The sequence below is a fragment of the Diprion similis genome, chromosome 7, assembly GCF_021155765.1.
Source record: "Diprion similis isolate iyDipSimi1 chromosome 7, iyDipSimi1.1, whole genome shotgun sequence".
In the NCBI taxonomy this organism is placed as follows: Eukaryota; Metazoa; Arthropoda; class Insecta; order Hymenoptera; family Diprionidae; genus Diprion; species Diprion similis.
Window position 1 is genome coordinate 496599 of NC_060111.1, and position 21604 is coordinate 518202.

General features: G+C 40.1%; 1 protein-coding gene across 7 annotated transcripts in view; it reads left to right on the top strand.

The window, feature by feature from the left end:
* Window positions 1-21604, top strand: part of LOC124408381 — a 164644-nt gene that overhangs the window by 78403 nt on the left and 64637 nt on the right. For 6 of the 7 annotated variants that reach the window (XM_046885284.1, XM_046885286.1, XM_046885290.1 and 3 more), the window contains one exon: window positions 3409-3471. The exons of the other annotated variant lie outside the window; for it this stretch is intronic. In XM_046885284.1, the coding sequence (XP_046741240.1) occupies window positions 3409-3471 (63 nt within the window). The remainder of the gene's footprint in view (window positions 1-3408; window positions 3472-21604) is intronic. 7 annotated transcript variants of the gene reach the window in all.

A 21604-nucleotide genomic window follows, 5' to 3' on the forward strand; every position in this document is an offset into this window, starting at 1 on the left:
ATATATGTATATTGAAAACGACGACGTCGGGTTGACCCGTTGATAGGTATAATCTTTATAGATTTTAACCGCTGCTCGGCTTAATGGAAGATTCTTTATTGCAACACTCTGCGTTTATTTATATTTAATGCATAATAATTTACAATAGGAAATATTGAAATTCAGATCCTGCTTAGCTGTGTTTTTTATTTTAACGTTTGACCATGTAATTTCGATGCCGAATTCTTTTCAAAGTTATTCGAAAGACCGCTACTGTTGTAGCCCGGTTTCTCGTTTTAAAAGCTCTATACCCAGCAGCCGCTGGGGTGAAAAGCTCGGATCCTCCTCCCCTCCACCCTCCCCAAAACCACCTCCGCAAACCCCGTGAATTATATCCCGTACGCGTGGCTGACATAAATAAAGCGTAAATCTTTTTAAATATTTCGGTTAGCGGGAGTAATAATAGCTGGAATTGCGGCAACCCCGCCGCGGTTTCTATGGGACGTGGTACCTCGCACGGGGAAAGGTAGGTGACATCCCCTGCCGCCATTTCTCTCTCCGTGCGACCCCCGACGAATATGGCGATTTTTAACTTTTACCGGTGACGGCTTTGTACGTTTGGCATTTGTCAAATTCGATGAATAGAAAGGAGAAAATGAAAAAACACCACTTCTGAATACGTATAATACCAATATACGTGTATATTGTGATTTTTGAATGATGCGACGGACAAGGAGAAGAGAGAATGATCATTTTTTTTATTCCTAATCTAGTGCCCGCGAATTCGCAACGCGGTGAAATTTATATTAAACGAAAATAAAACAAACAGTCTTCGAAAACCTACTTTAATATATTGTAAACGGAAATGTGCGGGTAAAACTTTACGAATTCCCTCGTATAATGTACGGCAGGTGTATGTATATACCTATAATAACTTGTAGGAACTTTGTTTTTTGCTAGGTAAAAAAAAAAAAAAAAAAAAAATACGAGGGAGCTTTTAAAGTAAAATTGCATGTGTTATATGATATTACTTGTAATAATTACAAAAGAAATTTCCTTAAGTTGGAAATGAATTGAATGACATTATCGTGTAGTGGTTAAAATGCACAAAATTGCACAACATGAAAAGAAAAGAAAAAAAATACAAATCCACAACATTTTGTGACGAGTCTAGTATTTTTGCCGTTAATCTCGACAAAAGAAACGGCGAATTTTCAATGATTTCAATTTTAAACTTGAATAAATGTTGAAAGAGTTTGGTTATCGAAAAATTATAACAAAAAGCCTTCTTTGTAGAGCATTCAATTCCCTACAAAAATTTCTATTGTACATTTGATGTAGATTATCTCGTTAATTAGCAACAAAAATCAGAATGAAACTGAAAAATGAAAAATTGCGTTCAGGAACCGGTAAATAATATTAACAATTGTAACAGCCGTCTTATTTCCAATTCTTATAACCAACGTGCGTAGAAAACTCGGCAAAATATAACTTCATCCAGCGTTAGGGGGCGCTAGGGCTGTGGCATTGCTTTTGCAAAACTCCATGTACCAAACTTGCGAGTTGTTCAATTTATACCGAGAACGACGTGGTGTCAAAGGCAGGTCGCAACCTCTTTTTCCGCTTCATCCTCGTCCTCCCCGTCGTCCTTTCTCCTTCCGCCTTCCGCCTCTCCGCCACTCTCTTTTCACCGAACGGTTTCTCTCCCCTTTTCTCAACTTCACCCTAACTTTGAACTTTACTTACTTTCTGACGTCATGTGTTTCTAGTTTGTTGTTTCCCCTCTTCGTGTGTACCTTGTACTTCTCGTTTTCGCCTCTTTATAGTGCTTGGCTATGTATTTATGAGGCGTATTTTACACATATATTACACACGCACATAAATTTATTAAAAAAAAAGGAAAAAAAATGAGGAAAAAATCATATCTACAATCGGTGTTACAATACCGAGTATGTAAGGTCTTGACGAAAGCGTGACGTAAGGGATTGGCATCTCGAGGTTAACCGTTGCGAGCAGCAGTCGTGTTACGAGCGTCGCGACGCCGGCATCGACGTGTACAACGCGAACGATGACGTCAGAGGGAGACCACTCGAGCTTTGCGAGTGAGAGTGTAAACCTTTGCATCCCTCGTATATCAACAACCGGACGATATCCGCTGACCCGAGCAAAAACGTGCACTACTACCACCACCACCACCACGTAATGTTCATGATACAGTACCTAATATACGCTTCCATGCATTATAAGCGAAGGTTAGTACCTTGACACATCATGGCAACTACCCTGTTTCATTTACCTGAATAATACCAATTAACTCGCATCCGTCATGCTCGTTTGGGGTATGTCGAGTTAAATGTTTGCGGTTACATCAACTACGACGATTACAATCGCAGGAATTGGGGTTGCGGAAAAAAGAAAAAAGAAAAGGGGGCTTTACTGAACGTCGCTTGATGACAAATATATATATATATATATATGTATACATTATAGAGTGAGGATCTCTTTTACTTTTTTCTCCTGCAGGTATATTTTTGAACGTACCTACTATGAAGAGAGAGAGAGAGCGAGAGACAGACAGCGAGAGGGGGGGGGGGGGGGGGGGGGGAAGAGGAGGGATGTAAAATTTGACAGATTGAAATATTTTCCTTTTTCTCTCACAGTCTAGGCGGCTTAGTTTTATCGCCGTGATGCGGTCGGCGGAAGTTTGGATCAGACGATGGTTAATCCCGGTTTTACGGTCCTCGCTCACTGATCGCTACACTCCGAAAAGACCGACTTCGACGTTTATTTCCCTCCGGATGGGTTATACGAAAATATATATATATACATAATATTGTATTGTATACGTATACGTGTGCGTGTGTGTGTATGTGTGTGGCATGTATACATATACTTATACATATAATTCACGTAAATACGCTTTTTCCTAATTCTAAGCTCGAGGAGCCTCCCGATCTCTCGTCTTACGTATAATCATCATTATAGCTGGGTTAATGCATAGTGTACATACGTGCACGTATAGGTATAACATGTAGGTATTAACGTGAAGGTAGGCGGCGGCGGGGGGGATGTTTCGCGAGTGCCAGGAAAAATAGATTAACATTACGGCGGACAGTTATAATAGTTGGGCATCTATGCATGTCTCTCGGCGTGTGTATTGCGTAACCGGCATACAGTGCAGTAACAGTAGCAGTAGCAGTAGCTGTAGCAGTAGCAGTAGCAGTAGCAGGCACCAACCATTACGATAATTGAAATCGTGTTTGCTTGCTGGTTTTCGCGGCACACGCGCTCTGCTTCCCGCGCACGTGTGCGTGTATGTTTAACGTCCCTTCTATATTTAGGATTGAACCGACTAAGGCTCTGGCTAATAACTAAATCTTGTGTGTTTTTTTTTCTTTTTTTGTTTTTTTTTTGTTTCGATTGTTACAGAGCGACAGCGGGCTAGTGGAGACAGATCCAAGTCGAGTTGGCAACATGACAGCTATCAACTCGGTGAGTCCCTCTTTTTCTATCCCTCCATCTTTCTTTCTTTCTTTCTTTCTTTCTTTCCCTTTTTGCTGCGTTGTTTGTGTTCATCATCATAATCATCATCATCATCATCATCATCATCATCATCATCATCACATCAATATCATCAACGTCGACTGATCCATGTTTCGCCTTTGAATGTGAAGGAACAGAAAAGAATTATGAATGGTCCATAGTCTTGTACGTACTGTTTTTTTTGCTGTTGTTTCCTAATGCACACGGTATTAGGGTATTTACATAATACATACGTACGGAGCAGTCATACCTTATTCCCTAAAAGTATATCCTTTTGGCCATTTTCTATTTCGCCTCGTGCAGCAGACTTGTTGTACAGTTTCACTCCGGCGAAATCATCGCCTCACGTAAAGTCCAAATCGAAAGCTCAGAACTATTTCATCTCTCTCTCTCTCTCTCTCCAGCAATCGAGTTTTATGGGTAGGTACATTCCGTATACCTTCGTATAAGGTGTGTATGTGGATAAAGATCTTTCCAATATAGTCTATCTTCGGATATCTGACTCTTCTGTCGACGAGGGAAGAAAGGAGAAGGAAGAGGATAAACGTTTGAACGTGGAAGTGAAAAGACAAAAAGGAATATTACGAGTTCCTTGTAGACGTTGATTCTATATTTCATATGACATGTATGCGCGAGGTGAAATTTTTGGCGTATTGGAGGTATAGAGGGTGTACAAAACTGATCGATCGCGTATCAAATGGATTTTTTCGTGAGATTGAAAAATCATCTAGATATGTGGAATAAATGTTGTAGGTAGGTATAGAAATAAAAGCGAGGCAATATTGTTATGTCTATATAAATTGAAGAAAGAAATTATTCAGAAAGACAGAGATATAAAAAATAAGGAATAAAGGAAAAAAAAATTGACGACGAAACGCAGAGGAGAGAAAATGGAAATTAATTCAAGGAGTCATGTCAGTCAAGGAGAGACAGGTAGAGACGTATGTTACTAGAGAGAAGGAAAGATAGAGGAAAATACAGAGAGAGATAGAGATAGAGATAGAGAGAGAGAGAGTCAGACGGTAGACTCGTCAAGAAACGAGTTTAAATAAAGATCTGGTGTCCTACCGGTATGTGGGTCAGTCGCAGCAAGAACGGAGAAGTGAGAAACGGAGAAGGAAGAAGTGAGACGAAGAACGAGGAACGAGGAACGAGGAACGAAAGGCAGTAGTATAAGCACGAGGAGCGTCGGACATTCGCGGTGTTACGTAAGGCGGCGTACTTCGGACACATCGGGCTTTGTCACTCGAAGCCTGACTAATTGTAAGCCCCCCCTATATATATCGGTCCGCGACGACACCAACCTATACTACAAACTACACTACCTACCTATTATACCTACCACCTCACTTCTCGTCTCGTCTAGATGCTCTTGTCACTGCCGCGTCACTCCGGACGTGATTGATAAATCACGCTCGTCGAGCTGAAATTGAATAATCGTCATTCGACTTTGGCTGGTCATTTTTATTATTGGAAGAACGGGAAATCGGTAGGAAAATGGTTTTTCTTGTTTTTGTATGGGAGATTAAATTGAAGTGAGGAACTGTATCACGTCACCGAACATCGGGAAGAAATTCGTTATTTTTTAAGGTGTTTTGAATTTTGAAAAATATTGGTATGATTTATTTAATTTTAGACAATTATTGTTTTTGTTTTTATTTTCTTTTAAGTAAAGAAGCGAATTAGCGGAGTACAGATTTTTCATGAACATGCCACGTTACGGTACTTTTGACGTTACTGACTTTAATCAAATGTTTTTCTTTCCGTGGGAATCTTGAATGACCGGAAGCTTTTGCGGAAATGTCGCGAGTATACGTCGCTCGTTATCCCAAATCCGCATCGGGAACTCTGGTGATGCGGTTATCTTCGCAGCTGCATCGCAACTTCCGTAGCTTCGACGTCGGGTTTAACGGTTTTAAAATGACGCAAACTGTGCCGGGTGTAAAACGCATGAACTTTTGTAAAATTCTTCACCCTCGATACGAATAGTATGCCTATATTAATATATATATAATAATAAGTTTTATTCTTTACGTGTGTAGTTTCGTTTTGAAGAGAATTTTTATGCGACCTCTCGCAGCTCCGGTCGTAGGATTATTATATAGGAAAAACAAAATAGCGAACGACTCTTTTTCTCTAATTATTATTCATGTATACATTTCTCGGTTCTTTCGAATACTTATTCTGCATGGAATAATTATCGGTAGAAAGATTTAAGGGATTTATAGCCGGAGAGCGGAACGTTTCCCCTCCTTCCACCTCCTCCAACTTCTTCGTCTACCTTCTCCAGCTGCCTCGAGTCCTGAAAATAAAAAGCTTTCGTCTCAATTGGGTCGCGCGGGAACGTAAACGAGCAACCCTCTATCCCCCCCCATCGTTTCACCCCTGTAGAATCGATGGAAATGGTAACAGTTAACCCTGCAGCTATATAACGGATAAATCCGGTCACGGGTGCAGACCGTACTAAAAAGGCTGAACAAACCATTGCAAATCCTTTACGAACATCCACTTTTCACCGAACAAAAAAAAAAAAAAAAAAAATTATTCCCGCGGTTCAGCAAATTTTTTTTTTCACCGGTAATATACTCGAAGCAAAAATTTTCACTGCGACAGCAAAGATTTTGCAAGCAAATTCGACGCTGCAACAACTATATGCATACGTATAGGAAAATTCTAACCGTTGAAACAAAGTTTTTTAAAATTCGTATGAAATTTACTGGTTCGTCGAATTTTTTTCTACTCGTAGTGTTTTCTTTAAATTGCAAAAATCTCTGCTTCGTTGCACCGCTGCGTCAGAGGTTACAGGTAGGATTTTGCCGATGCAGTCGCGGGGTTGGAACCGAGAAAAGCCGTCGCGTCGTTGGCGCAACCTGCTTCTATAATTAACTCGGCATTCCTAACCTCCCCTAATGATTTATCACAACGTTCCTCTCCAACGACAGACGCGTCAATTCTTAACCGTTGATAAATTATACCATCGCGAGTGCGTCCCGAACGCTAAGAACTGCTTCGCTATTTCTTAACGTCTATGACGAGCTGCTGCTGCTGCTGCTGTTGCGACCTCCGCGAGTATAATCAAGCCGCTCGAATCTAATGCCCGTTTATTACCTACCTTCGCTCGTTAGGAAATCACCTCCTTTTTCCTTTAACCTCGTTCGATTGAAAATTTTCTACCGCTTTGATTTTCGTTCGCACCTCACTTCCCCCCTCGCGTACCCAACTTATATCCTCCGTTCAAACGAAGCGTGATTTCGAAATGAGATCGAAAAAAAATAATCTACCGCCAGTAATTAATCGAGTGGAAGTATGTAGCTATCTAAGATTTACATAAGACTTTTATACAGGGTGCATTTGATTGTGGGAGAAAAATGTTTTTAATTAAAGATCCATGGTCCGAAGGGGGGGGGGGGGGGAGAGGAGATATACTGTGATATCGTGCTTTTCATCCGGTCGACGTTTGCAAAGTCATTTGGAGATTATAATTGGTTTTTTAAATGTGTACGTGTACTTTTCTTTCACAGATTCGGATTCTATACGCAAAAAAAAAAAAAAAAAAAATTTGAGAATTCGTTTTTCCTGCTACATCAATTTTTAAAAATATCTCTAAATTAAGAAATTTGTACCCAACAAATCGGTGAATTGAGAAAAAAAATTTCAATACATGCACTTTTCAAGACACCCCTTTCAAAAAATGAAAGTTTTATTTGAAAAATTTATGTCCGAAACGCGTTTGATCGCAAGTCATTCCGCTGTGTAAACTCTGAGGGGACACCCTTTGCGCATAGACTTACTGAATGTAGAAAGAGATAGGAAAATAGCCGCCTATAGCGGAAATAGGTAGGGAGAGATTGAAGGAACAGGGATCACTAATATTTGTCTAACAAATGTCCCCCGGGGATATTGGACGATCCGGGGGTAGGTAGGTAGGTACAGGGTACAGGTATGGATGTACACACCGTAGACAAACGTCGAGTATGGGGTAAAGGAAGGTCGAAACCCCCCGAAACTCGACCGTCCGGAAAATAACCTCGCCGAAAACAACTCCCTCCATTTCCTACCCCGTCCTCCTACCCCGTAAGCCCGTTTTTTTATTCCTTCTAGGCTTTCTCTTTCCATCCAGACTCCGTTCGCCTCCCTCGCGCCCTAAGGACCCCATTGGCCCAATTCCCGAATCACGCGGGCTCTGCTCGGCGAGGGGCGCGGACGACGGAAGCTCGGCTTTTTACACGCTGAAAGGGTTCCGGTTGAATTATACATATATAACCTTACCCAGCCCAGCGGTGCTTGACAAATTTTATCGACGCTATACGCGGGCGAAACGGTGCAGATATTTGGGAAAATTCGATTCCTCATCCTTCTTTATATACATTTACTGCCACTCGTGCATCGCCTGATGCACGTCGACCTACGACGGTTGGTAGGTATTCGGTGTACCTGATACTCCTCATATATATATATATATATATATATATATATATATATATATATATATATATATATATATATATATATATATTTGCTTAAACGTAATGCCGATAGATCGATTATTCACGGAGAATTGACAACGACAAACAGAATCGCCAGCCTAATGTATTCCTGATAGAGGAATTTTCCGATTTTCATATCGAGCCTCCGGTTGTATTCAGTCCGTTTCCTCGTCGTCGACGGTCTACGAAACTACCTGCTGCTATTATTATAATGGTAGTTACGTGCCTACGTAGCTCGGTGTGAGTATAATAACTGTGACAAGGAATTACGTGCAAGAGTGGATCGTAACGTTGCTGCAGTCACCGTCCACCGTATGCCAAAGGGAAATTCTTCTGCGTTTAATCATGCACCTTCTCGTTGTACCTATATCTATACCTACGAATGTGTAATACATGATATGCAGATCCTCGCGCGACTCGTTTGGCTAATTCGTTTTTTTCCCCTTTCTTTCTTTTTCACTTTTTTCCATTTAATGTACCCGAGAGTGCCACCGGCTGCAGTTTCGCTCTTACACATGGCTCTACCTTATGGAGAACTTGGTATAATTTTTCAGACTTCACCTGCTATCGCTGCGAGTTTTTTCTTTCCGGCTGCAGGATTTTTATTGAACATTAATCCCAAGACGTGTCCCCATCGAAAGAGCGGCTCTTCTACCGATTATTCTTATATCCATAAATTCCTCCTTTTCTCGTCCTCCTCCTCATCCTCGTCTTCCGGTATAGCTTACTCAGGTACATGGTGGTAGTGTAATATATACACTGTATATATTCGCGCAGAGTTCTCCATTCTCTGCAAAATTCAATAAAGAAAGACTGTAACTATCCTCTTTGTTTTTTTTTTGTCAGTTGGTAAAAATGTTTTGTATCAAATCAATAAATAGCTACATGCGATATACTGGATATAAAAAAAAGTAGCGAAAGAAAACGAAGAGAAGAGAGGAATCAAGAACATGTTGTCTACATAACAAAAACAAAAAATTTTTGACAAAATTTTGCACTTTAGCAACTCCTCGCTGCAGGTACCTCGGGGTTTTGGAATATGAAAAAAAGATAAATAAAAATGGAACAAAAGTAAAGAGAAAAATCACTTTTTTTACTCCCGTTTGAGCGTTTAATTTTACGCTCGGTGCATATATCCGAACCCTTATTCTCCTCCACCCCGCAGAGCCTAGGGGTTCCCCCGGGTGTCATTTGCGACGGATATAGAACTCTGCATGCAAGTTTTATGCCCTCGTGGATCGCCGTTTTACGCAAACCCCTCATCCCGCTCGTTTATACGCGATCGTGTGTCTGCCCGTGTGCGGGTAATGTGTGAAATAAAAATCAGGTTCGAGCAGAGACGTCGACCATGCAATTTAGGTGGTTACCTACTTGATGCAGCAGGAGTCCGTTGCTCCTTGCACTCCGTCGATAGAGGACCGTGTTTGAGGTAGGATTTTTCACGATTGACCTGCAGGATTGAAAAAAAGAGAAAGAAGAAAAAAAAGGCAGAGCTTAAAAAGTGTATAAGGGGGGCTGGGTCAAAGGTGAAGGACGCTTGCCGCGTATCGACGCAGCAGGGTAGGAATAAGGTGTATAGTCTACTAGGCAGTCGTCGGTAATGGGGTAGAAACGAATTCAAACAGCCTCCGTTAAGCTTGAAGGGTTCGCGGGGAGAGGAGGGAAAACGAATCTATGCTGTACGGACGAGAGGAGAGTCCAAAATGAGTTGGATGTATAAAAAGAATAGATATAGGGAATGGAAAAAGCGATGAGGAAAAAGTTTGTTATTTTGAAATTTAATCAGATTCTTTGACTGCTGCCGCTGCACCATTTTTTATTTTATATTTTATATCCATGTTTTTTTTTATCAGAGAATTTTTCAGTATGTTTCTTTGGATTTTTTTTTTACCACTTCTGACAGTCGTACTGATAGGTATTCAATACTCGAAAGTAATTGTTGCGATACGATGTAAATTATTATTGATGGAAATAATTTATTGAAGAAAAAATCATGAAAATCGAAGGAATAATTAAATTCCGAGGAAGTTACCCTTCTACGCGTGTACATGTTTTACATAATTTGTAAGTTTTTTAAGCTCGCTAATTACGAATCTGAAGTTGGATTTTACAAATTCAAAATGGCGGATCCATTACGGTGGACACAAATATCAGATTCGATTGAATCCGGAGAAAAAACTCTGTCCAGGGATTTTTGAGGTTGCTAATTACGAATATAAAGTCAGATTTTCACCATTCAGTACAGCGAATCGCCAATCATCGACCCCGAAAACCCCTGCATAGAGTTTTTTGACCATCCTCGATCGAATTTGAAATTTAGATTCGTAATCGGCGAGTCCGAGTGGCATGGAAAGCATGGAATATGTAAAAATTGTTGTTTTAAAAATTGACTCAGCGCAATAACGCCTGACTGAAAGGGTTAACCCTCCCCCCCCCCCCCCCCCCCCCCCTCCTTCTGCAGTAGGCTCAAAATATACATAATATAATATCGAAAAGAATTAACGCTGAATTTTCTCGTTGGATTTATAATAGCTCCGGTGAGTGGTAAGATTATAAAAAGCTGCGAAGAGAGGAGAGGACTTACCATGATTCTCCGATCTAAGGAATGAGCGACATTCCTGATCTATCGGGGCGATCACGGACGATTTCTTGCTACTGCTTGGTAGTTTGCCAAAAGGTTATAACTACGTTCGATAGTCGACGAACAATTTTGCAGAAGTTGTATCATGCACGGACTCTGCGTGCCGCGCCGCATGGACCACTCTGAGAGTCTTCGTCTTTTTCCTCATTTTCTTCTTCTTCTTGGATCTATACAGTATAGTAGGGGGGTAACTTAATACTCTTTTTGATTCACTCTTGAGGCGAACACGCGCCTGCCTCATCTTTTTCTCTCTCCCGGCTCTCTTTGCTCTCTCTCTCTCTTTCTCTCCCTCTCTTTCTCACTCTCTCAATACTTATAGATACCGTCGTCGTCGCCACGTAGGAGTTTAACAATGTCGCCCACGCTGCAGCTGTTCCCTTCATTCCTTCCCTCCTCGTTACAACTAACGCCGCGTTGCTACTGAACGACAAACATTACACACACACACACACACACACACACGCGCGCGCAGTCATTTGCAGTTGTGGTTTTGGTTTATTCGACATTTTACGAATGCTCATCACCGAGATAAATTCACCTGCCTCTCCACTCGAGGTATGTCGTATAAGTTGGATATTCACGTTGGTAACTGTAAACCGTTCTCTCTACGCAAGCTCCGAATTCGGCCAGGCTGTAATTGCATGCCTCCAGCTATCGCGATCGGTGCAACGGATATATTTTTACCTTTATTCGGCTACGTAATTGCTTTATCATTAATTAAGGGTACAAGCTACAGCGAATTGTTCAAATCGCGTTGCTGGATCACTTCTAATAAAGTCTAGTTCACGCTGTTCTCTTGTATTATACAACCCTTGAATATTCGTATGAACGAAACAAATTAATCATCTTCATTGCCGACAATTGAAGGGGAGAGTTAAAAAATGCTGTGTAATAAGTATCATTTGTTTGTTGTTGTTTTTTTTTTTACAGGACTAATGCAAGCGAAGAAAAAACGGTTTTTCTACTTTTTAGAAAGAAAAAAATTTTCTCACTTCCAGTTAGATATAACATAACACTAATTTTTAGAATACGTTGTATTCTACAGTCGATGCAGCTCCAGACCGCAACAGTGAATTACAATGAATATCCAGAGAACTCGGGTTTCCGTGCGTTCAAACTTTCCGAGCATAATTTGAAGGAAATCAATACCATTATTGTTGATATCGTTATTGTTATTGTTATCACCATCGGTTACAGCATCGACGAACGAGTTTGGCTAATTGTAAAGGGAAACGAGAACCGTTCGTGGAACGAATGATTTTCGCAAATATTCGCGAATAATAAACCGGCCTAAACACACTATAATTTTGTGAAACTAATTGACGCTTGCGGGTATACAAATTTCGATGTACATAACAGGTATAATCGAGTTATCTAGATTCGAGACAAATTATTTTTCGCGAAACTTTACTTAATCCGTCTGTCCAAGAATTGTGAAGACGGTTTCATTCTCTGTATATACCTATATACGATATTTTAAGGATTGTCGCGTCTGGATACGGATAAATTGTACTGTGATACAAAATTAAATGCAAAAAGTTGATTTTATATACAGTTATGTTCGGTTAGGCCGTAAATTTAGGGGCTCAGGGGTGGTAATAAATATTTCTGGCGGTTTAGCTTCAACTCGAAACAACTCGACCCGACTCAACCCAAACTTCTAATGGAAGAGCAAGATGAAGTTGACAACTTCCCGCACAGTTGTTTCACTTTTATATACGGCACGAGTCCTAAACTAAACTATTTCGTATATCCTCCGTGCGTGTATTCGTGTATTCGTATATAAATATTACAATAATGCAAAATTATTAGTAACATTCAAGTCAGGGATACCTGTTCGTGATCTTGGCTTACATCGAGACTTAGAACTAGATTAAATGCTTAAGACTAGAATGTAATTCGAGTTATATAATAGATGCGTATCCGATAAATATGTATGGTGTTAATAATATCTTTGCTTGTTCTTCGCGTACAAATATAATACATATGCCTATAGGTATACATCATCTACGGCTTTGGCTGTACGAGTTTTCAGATAATACATAAATTATTGAATCCCGCTTATTGTTCGGTTCATATGTTTGTACGATAAACATTATTCGATATATTATAATGTACGTTTACATATCACGTACTATGTATATGTAATACGCGGAGCCTAACTGCGTTATATACTTTACGTTATTATAACACCTAACATATCTTTTACATTCCATTCAATCTTGTACTCGAGGGAGAAAACTATTCCAAACGAACGAAAAAACTTTCCAACTCCTCCTCTATATGCGTATACACACATATATATATATATATATATATATATCTACATGGATGTATGTATAAGTGAGTGTACGTTATAAGTATGCGACAAACAAATTTCTTACATCAACTATGGATATAGATTCTTTTCTCGCGTCGAGTGTTGTTGAAACTTAATCGGTACCGTAAAGTGCAATGTTTATTATTCCCGCATACAGCAGGTCTCGATGTAGAAATGCTTCGCGAAAAAAATTTCAATTTTTATTATACCCGAAATTCCCGTCTCCGCAAGGGTGACACATAGATATTTATATATTGAAAATAAATTTGTTAATTTCGTTGTATCTATTTTTATTCTGAGTATAAATCGGGAATAAAATTTTTAATTTTTTTTTTCTCTCTCTCTCTCTCTCTCTCTCTCTCTCTTTCTGTATCCCTACGTTGGCCAGAATTCCAAAGGCGATGTCGGGGTTCATTAATTTTTCAAATTAGTCTATACATGTATCACATTATACAGTATATATATGTACATATACATATAATGTACCTATAATATATGTTTAATCGCAGACACGTTTGGGAACTGGGTGTTATTATAGGTATATGTACGGATTTAACTTTTGTATCAATATGACATCTGATATGTATATATATATATATATATATATATATATGCATATTGCATATATTACATACACAGACGGCTAGGTCGACTTCTATCCTCCGCACTCTCTTCCGATTTGCTTGCACATACATCCACATACATCGACATACATACACGTAACACGGGGTAGGTTGGCATACATATTTGCCCTCGGCATATATGTTCAAGTATCGATTGACTCGCCTCTCTCTACCTTCTATCCCTGGCGACTCGCCCTCCTGCCTGTGTGTGGGAGATAGGCGGGGGTGGAAGGGCGGCCATGGCAAACTCGCGTTCACCTCCTCCACATCCATACCTCCGACATTCGTATAACATACTAGGGAGTCGCGGTGGTTGCCTCCTCCTCCTCATCCTCATCCACATCCACATCCACATCCACATCCACATCCACCCCTGCTCCCGCGGCCCGCGCTTTAAGCCCGGATTTCCAACGCAATTAATGACAGAGCAATGTTTATTCAGGGATTATTAAGTTACTCTGTATATACTATACATACACATATGTGTATATGTATATACATATAGTAACGGCATGAGACTCGACGAGCGACGCTTTTCGTCTGCATTCGTATTATTTTTTTTTCTCTTTCTAGGTACATGCATTTTTCATAATTCATTGGCAATATCGATTGAATCTGCGACGATTTGTTCAAACTGTTGATGGTTAAAAAAAAAAGTAGCACGAAATTTAGTGACGAAATTTTGGGATATAAAATGTAGGATTAATTTAACTATGAGATTGTGTATAAATTGTTGCTGTTGTTGTTACCGTATTCTTGACTCGGGTGAATTTCGTCTTTTCGCGAATTTTGTCAGTTATATTTTATTCGTCGGAGAAAGATCTCGTGACGTCGACGTCGACGTGGGCGAGGGAGAGGGAAAGTTATTTGTCTCTTTGCAGGCGAAACTCGCGGGAAGCTTAGGACGTCTAGGTTATACATAAGATGGGGGTTGGAGGAGGGAAGAAAGAAAGAAAGAAAGAAAGAAAGAAAGAAAGAATTGATTGGATTCGGGAAACGAATACAACACAACACCGGTTCACGGGCATCGTGTGTGTCAAGTTATATAACACGTCGAGCATTATATCCACGTTGTATATCACAGACGTGTGGATTTCCCTAATATTATGTTCGAATTTTATCAAAGCATCGATAAAATCAGATACAAGGAGGGAGAATAAAAATTATTCACTCAACTCGCAAGTTTTTCCTTTCATCTTCTTACACCTTCTATCTCATCGTATAACCTACAATATCTATATATTCGATTCATCTTTTTTAACGTCAAACACCCTACGGAAAATATAAAGAATACAAAAATTGACTATCACGCGATCAGTTTTTGTCCTCGGGATATAAAATTTAACAGATAAATGCAGTATACATGATGGTGTAACGAAGGTATCTTCTCACCCTGTATATTTAAACAAGGGGGTCTTAGACATTTAAGACAAAAACATGTTACCAATTGATGAATTACTTGGCTTCTGAGCCACCCACCATTATTGTAAAAACAGTTTCTCTCTCTCTCTCTCTCTCTCTCTCTCTCTCTCTCTCTCTCGCGTTTGCTTTGAATATACGATTTTGCCCTACATTTTCTGTGTTTCGGTGAATTTGCTTTACTGTCGGAGAACCCCTTTATTTTCTTGTACTAACCGAAAGTTACAATGCATGTATATGTAGATATACATAAAGGCTGCAGCAATTATTTACGGGGATCGAGCATCGAGGCAGGAATCCGAAATAGAACGCTTATCAAAGGAGACCTTAGCGATCCTCTTAGCTATTGATCTTTTCGATGTAGCAACCCGATTGTCTCTCTCGTCGCTGCTGGCTCTCCTTTTGCACGACGTGACGACCAGAATTTCCAAAGGCCACGACGTCGCCTCGCCTCGCCGCCCTCGCCTCGCCTCGCGGTTACGTCGACGTCGTCGACGACGACGGGATCACACAGCCGCCATGCGCCGTCCGGCGTAAACGTTAAACTCGAGAGACCATACCCACCACCAACACGCCCGTCCTAAGCCACGCCGAACATTTTTCCCAAAGCCCGAGACGCTTCTTTGATCCATGGATCCTGTTATTGTTTTTCTTACACAGACCAGACTCACATTATACTCACGTCAATTATAGCAGGTATTATAGCTTAACGTTTCGCATTCGCGCTTATATTTCGTTCGAATGTTGTAAGTATCTCGCAAATCTACAGATGATGCCTCAAGCTTTTAGGCTTCGCTCGGGTATTTTTTTATTTTTATTTTTTTTTATAAATCTACCATTCTTCAAGGTAGTACTCTAGCCGTTTCGTTTACGTTTCAGCTTATTCGTATATATACGTAGGAATATCATATGTATTATGTCTGTACAACGTACGTACACGCCTATCTATACATACATGCATGTCGGGGGTTGAAGATTGTACGCATCGAGCGAGCGGGATACGATTGAATATTTTTCCATGCATGAGATTTTTACTAGGGGGTAAAAATTTTCGGATGTTTCGGAAACGTTTCCGCCGCTGCCGCCGCCGCTGATTTTCAATTCAAATTCTATATAGTATGTAAATAGTAGTAAACCTTCGTCGCCTTAGTTATAGAGATGCCTGCCTCCATTTCCTCCCTCAGGCGTTTTGTATTATATACATACATATATATATATATATATATATATATATATATATATATATACGTGCATGTACATGTGCATATATGCATGTCCTACGGTACTTCGTATACATATCATATTTATATATCATATATCTTTGTATATAATAAAAATCTCGTGTCAGGATGTTCGTCCACGCTAATTTCCGTAACTGCTCAACCATTTTTAACGAAATTTTGTGAATGTGTATTGCTTGGTCAAACTTGAGAGGTAGGATAGTTTTCATCCCGATAAGTGACCCTTAATATTTTTTATTGTAAATTTAAGGAGTTTTTATAGGACAAAAGGTAGAGTTACGGGGGTTTGCTGGCGGTGCTGCCTAACGGCGGCGGGGTTGGCTGGGGGGGGGGGGGGGGGGGCAGCGGTAAGCGGTAGTCAAGTGTGGCGGTGGAGAGAAAACTACGCGAGAATTATGTGTGCGTGAAGAAAAAGAAGTGACAGAGAAGTAAAGAAAAGAGAAACGAAGAACTGAGATAACTGATTGTGAAGTAAGAAAAATAAAAAAATTAAAAAAAAAAAAAAAAAAGGAAAGAAAGAAAAAAGAATATCCCTGCGAAGTAAAAGCAGCGAAGTGGGTAATGCATACCTATATGTATAATACCCGTTCTGTAACATGTATACAAACACACACGCACACACGCATACATCTTGCGAACTTTTACCGAAAGAGATAGGGAAGAGAAGATCTTTAGTCCTCTTTGTTTGACTCTCCTGCACACGTGTTACTGCACACACACACACACACACACACACACACACACACGTGTGTGCCCACATGTCATGTATAAATTGTATATACATTTACGGTGTACATGCATTATATGATGTATATATACACATCGAGAAGTCACACACACGGTCGATCTTTCTCTTTCATTTTCTCGATTTTCTCTCTTTCTCTCTCTCTTTCACGAGCGCATCCCGCATCCCCATCAACTTCTTTCCTCGCCGACCATTGCAAATACATTTCGTATATATATATATATACACCTGTCGCGTTTATACCTCTGTCAGCAGCCACTACTTCTTAGGATTATTGAATTTTCTGTCATTTCCAGAAGAATCTTGCGCGCTCGATTTATTTTCCACCCCTCCGTTTATATCCATACCTATACATGTCTATCTAAAGATGTATGTACACCATACATTGTATATAACTGTGCATGTGAAGAGAATGAAAAAGCGTTAAGCGCCGCGGAGAGGAGGGGGGAGGGAGGAAGATAATCATGCCTACCGTTTCTTTGTCATTTGTACAACGGTTCTATACATGTGTTTTATAGAGTATACATATATGTATAGATATAACAGGGATGATCGAGGAAATATGTATATACGTATAAGAGAAACTTCGTTTCGTTTATTATAGTTATGTTGTTGTATACATGCAGTTCGCAGCTCCCTGCAACTTGCAAATTACCCGTATCAATTTTCACGTTTTCCGATACGTAAATTGTAGGTATAGTATAGAACTCGCGTTGAGTTTTCCCACCGCCTCGCCTTACATATAATACCTCTAGGTACCTGTATACCTACAGTAGAGCAAGGCTCGATAACTTCGGCTTGTGCGGCGACACGAGTCGGTAAACAATAAATAATAGGTACACATCCTAGTCCAATCTCGACTCATCTTCGCATTCGTTTTGCGTCGGTGTAAAAGCCACGCAGGTTGAATAATTGCATCCTCCAAACATTGTCTGTCATTCGCCATCGCGAATCAATTTTATCCGCAGGTTCGGAGTAATCGAGTAATTGTACCCATAAACGGTTATGGTTAATGGGTGTAGCGGTGTAATATGGGGAAATAAATTTGCCGGTTTAAACGATTCGATTATACGCCATCGCTTTTTTGAAAAGCTTGAAAACAGTGAGAAGAAAAATTTCGATGTCTGACACATGATTTTTCGAAATATTGTAGAAAATTCGAACTGTGTCGAAAAAAACTAAAAAAAAAAACAAACAAAACTAGTGCTTTTCAAAGTGAGGACAGTCTTATAAAAAATTGCATACGCTTTATCGCGAACGTTGTGCAGAGAGAAACAGAATTATCGAAGACATCGTTATGTATAAGTGAATTCCCATCGTAGCGTGACGAAAGCTATAAATCAGAGGTTTTCCGGTTCCTCGATGCGTTATCATCGGCATCGGGGTGGGTAGTCACCCGTTAGAAAGTGCGAGCAGTTGGTTCAGGAATCACTATAAATGGTAATGGAGAGAGCTGCGAGCTTGCACTCTCCCCTCCTCTCCTCTCCACTCTTCTCTCCTCTCCGCTTTTCTCTTTGCTCTTCTTTCAACCCCCTCGGCATTCGGCGAAGCCGAGGTGCATGGTTGGTTTAAAAATGTAATATTTCCTTCAATTCTAGCGTAAATAATACCGATTCGTCCTCTCCTCTACGTCTGTATACCTATACCTATTTACACCGCACTCAAATCGCGCAGAGCGGCACCCTCTAGCTATTCACAGATGAAAAAAATTGCAAATGCAAAATTGACAAACGGAACTGACTTGATTGGCAAAAGAAGAAAAGAAAACAAAACCTGCAGGTATATCTGCCTTGGGTAGTTTTTATTTTGAAATTTTTCCAAGTTTCACTTTGATGCCCCAACCTCGATTGAATTCAAATAAATAAATAAACAAATAAGAATCTTCTTATTTTTATCTAGGGTTCAGATATCACAGGAGGCCTGTGCTTTTGACGAGATTTAAATTTATTTATTTGGAAGAAATTTTGGGAGCGTTTCACTTGTCACATTTCGGAAACACTTATATATATAAATTAACATGCATGAAAAGTATGCTTGAATCGAAAGAGGAAAAGTCACCTGACGACTACGGGACTAGCCAGTTTTTCCATTGACGCGAATAACACTTCGGATATTATATAGGGTAGTGATTCGTATAAGTAAGCCTTACATCAATTCCGCTGAACACCACCTGTTATACCTCTACAAACGAGTGTTGTTTATTTTTCCTCTGGCGCGGCGTCCATATAGGTATAATAATAAGGAAAGCTGAGGGTTCTATAGCTATACTCAAAGCTCGGTGGGGTCGTAATTCCGTAGTATACTTTCCGGGAATCAATCGGTCAATAGCAGGTATCTACGTCCCCTTCATTTTCTTTCATTCTTTTTCTTCTACTACGTAAATACATACCGAGGTTTCATTAATGACTACCTCGTTTTACGCACGTGATATAACGCATTTCATTACGGATATTGATATAAATTCGTGTTTCAAAAAATAAGTTTATCTATTTATTTATTCATTCATTCATAGTCCTTGGATCCTTGGATAGTCCAAGTAATTGCAAAAATAAAAGCTACATGCAGAATTGTTGGTGATTACGACAATGTAAAAATGTGCTTGAAGCATAGGTGAAATTTTGAAAATACAACAAAATAAAATGTAAATAAAAAATGAGAATGTAGATAAGAATAATTTAAGGAAAGTAGTAAAACTTTTGCTAATAATAATAATAATAATAATAATAATAATAATGATAGGATGAGGAAGACGAAGTCGAGTGAAATGTAATAAATAGCCGACAAGCTGAAACTATCCATCAATTTAGATGCACCAGGTAGCCGTATGCAGGTGCATACATACGTAATATGCACACTAACTCGTGTAAACCTCCCTCTGCGGACAGCCGCAAAAAGTGCTTCTTACGAATACAATATCGTGTAGCGAGTGGCGGGTTTACGCATGTGCTTCGCTAGGTGGGTATAAAGTACAGTATAATACAAGGGGAGGCGTTGAGAGGTCGGGAATCGCACCTGCATTATGCAACAGTCCCGCAGGCGCTCGCCACCCTCCAACCCCCTCGTCCCACCCCATCCCGCATTTTCAAACCCTGACTCAAAAGCGCGGCACTAAATCTCGCAGGCTTGCTTGTACGTCTCTCTTGTCGTCTTACTTAATATCTATAAAAATAATAGATGTAACCAGATGTGTGAATAGCAACGACTTGCCACATGTAACACTTGCTATGATCTTGTTATTTTTAGGGGGAGACTTCGGGGAAGTTTGAAAAATCGTTACCTAGAAGTTGTGTTAAAAAATCTTACTAACAATTTTTTTTAGATCATGGTAGTTGCAGACCTTGAAACAAGCGATGGAAGTGTATTCGCAAGGAATTTTTTCCAGCGGTGGACAAAAACTTCTTCAAAAGGTACCATGCGAATATATACGTTGTCATCGCGGAAGGTTGAAACGTTTTTTTTTCAACGCGTATAATACCATAACCTGAAAATTAGTGGAAAGATTTTTTTATACGACTTTTTTTTCCTTAATCCTGTAAAAATGAAAGAACCGATTTTTGTCTAAAATTTCACCAAAGTCTTTCCTTAAATCTACGATTTTCCGCTCAACGCGAACTACAACTGCAACATCTGTAGCATAAGTATAGCATTTGAAAAGTTAACTACTTCAAAATCACTATATAAAAATATTAAACCCCTCCCCCCCTCATTGTTTCGTCATGTTAACGTCACTAATTTCAGCACCGTTAATTGACTTCTTCTGTTGGAACATTTTTTTTGAATTATTGTAGACGTATAATCATTCAAAAAATGGCCGAATAGGATCTTGGAGCGAAGGGGGGGGGGGAGGGGTAGGGTTCAACGGAAGAAGAGGGCGAGCTTTAAGCGGCTTTCGAAGGGCGGCGAGAGGATGAAGGTTTCGTTCCTCCCTCGATTCTGGGCGAAGGTTGATAGGCGGTAGGTTGGTGGGTTGGTGGGTTGGTGGGTTGGTGGGTTGGTGGGTTGGTGGGTGTAAGCCGTCCAGGTACGTCGGTAGGTTGGCTGGTTCGGTACTTCAACCCGTCGGTGAAGAGAGGCGCTTGTGTTTCCCTAGCAATGCTAATATTTGCCATTCGATTCGACCGGCAGCGCAGATGCGAGCCGAGCGAGCGGTATCACCGCCATCATGGCCGCCCGTTTTCGGCTTCGTACACATACAGAGGTACCTACGTGGGTAGATATTTATTCGTTTGGTTTACGCGACGGAAGACGCGGAGAGGATAAGAGATCCTGCGGGAGGTTTAAATCACTTTGACGAGGCTTTGATACTGATCAACTTTCGCTACAGCGAGCACAAGCTAAAAACAAGTACAAGTGAGAAACAAAAGTTGATTTAAATAGTCCAACTAGACATTTTGATAGACCAACAGATCTGGAATTGACACAAATAAATATTCAATTTACTCAACGTGTGCTGGTTACGCACATTCACAAACAGTTGATTCAACGACTTTTTCCTCTCATGTCAGTGTATACGCCATTCGCATGATGTATTAGCGAAATACATCTTGAACTTACCTATGTATGTGTGCACGTATACTACACCGTACATGAAAAGTATAACTTTTTC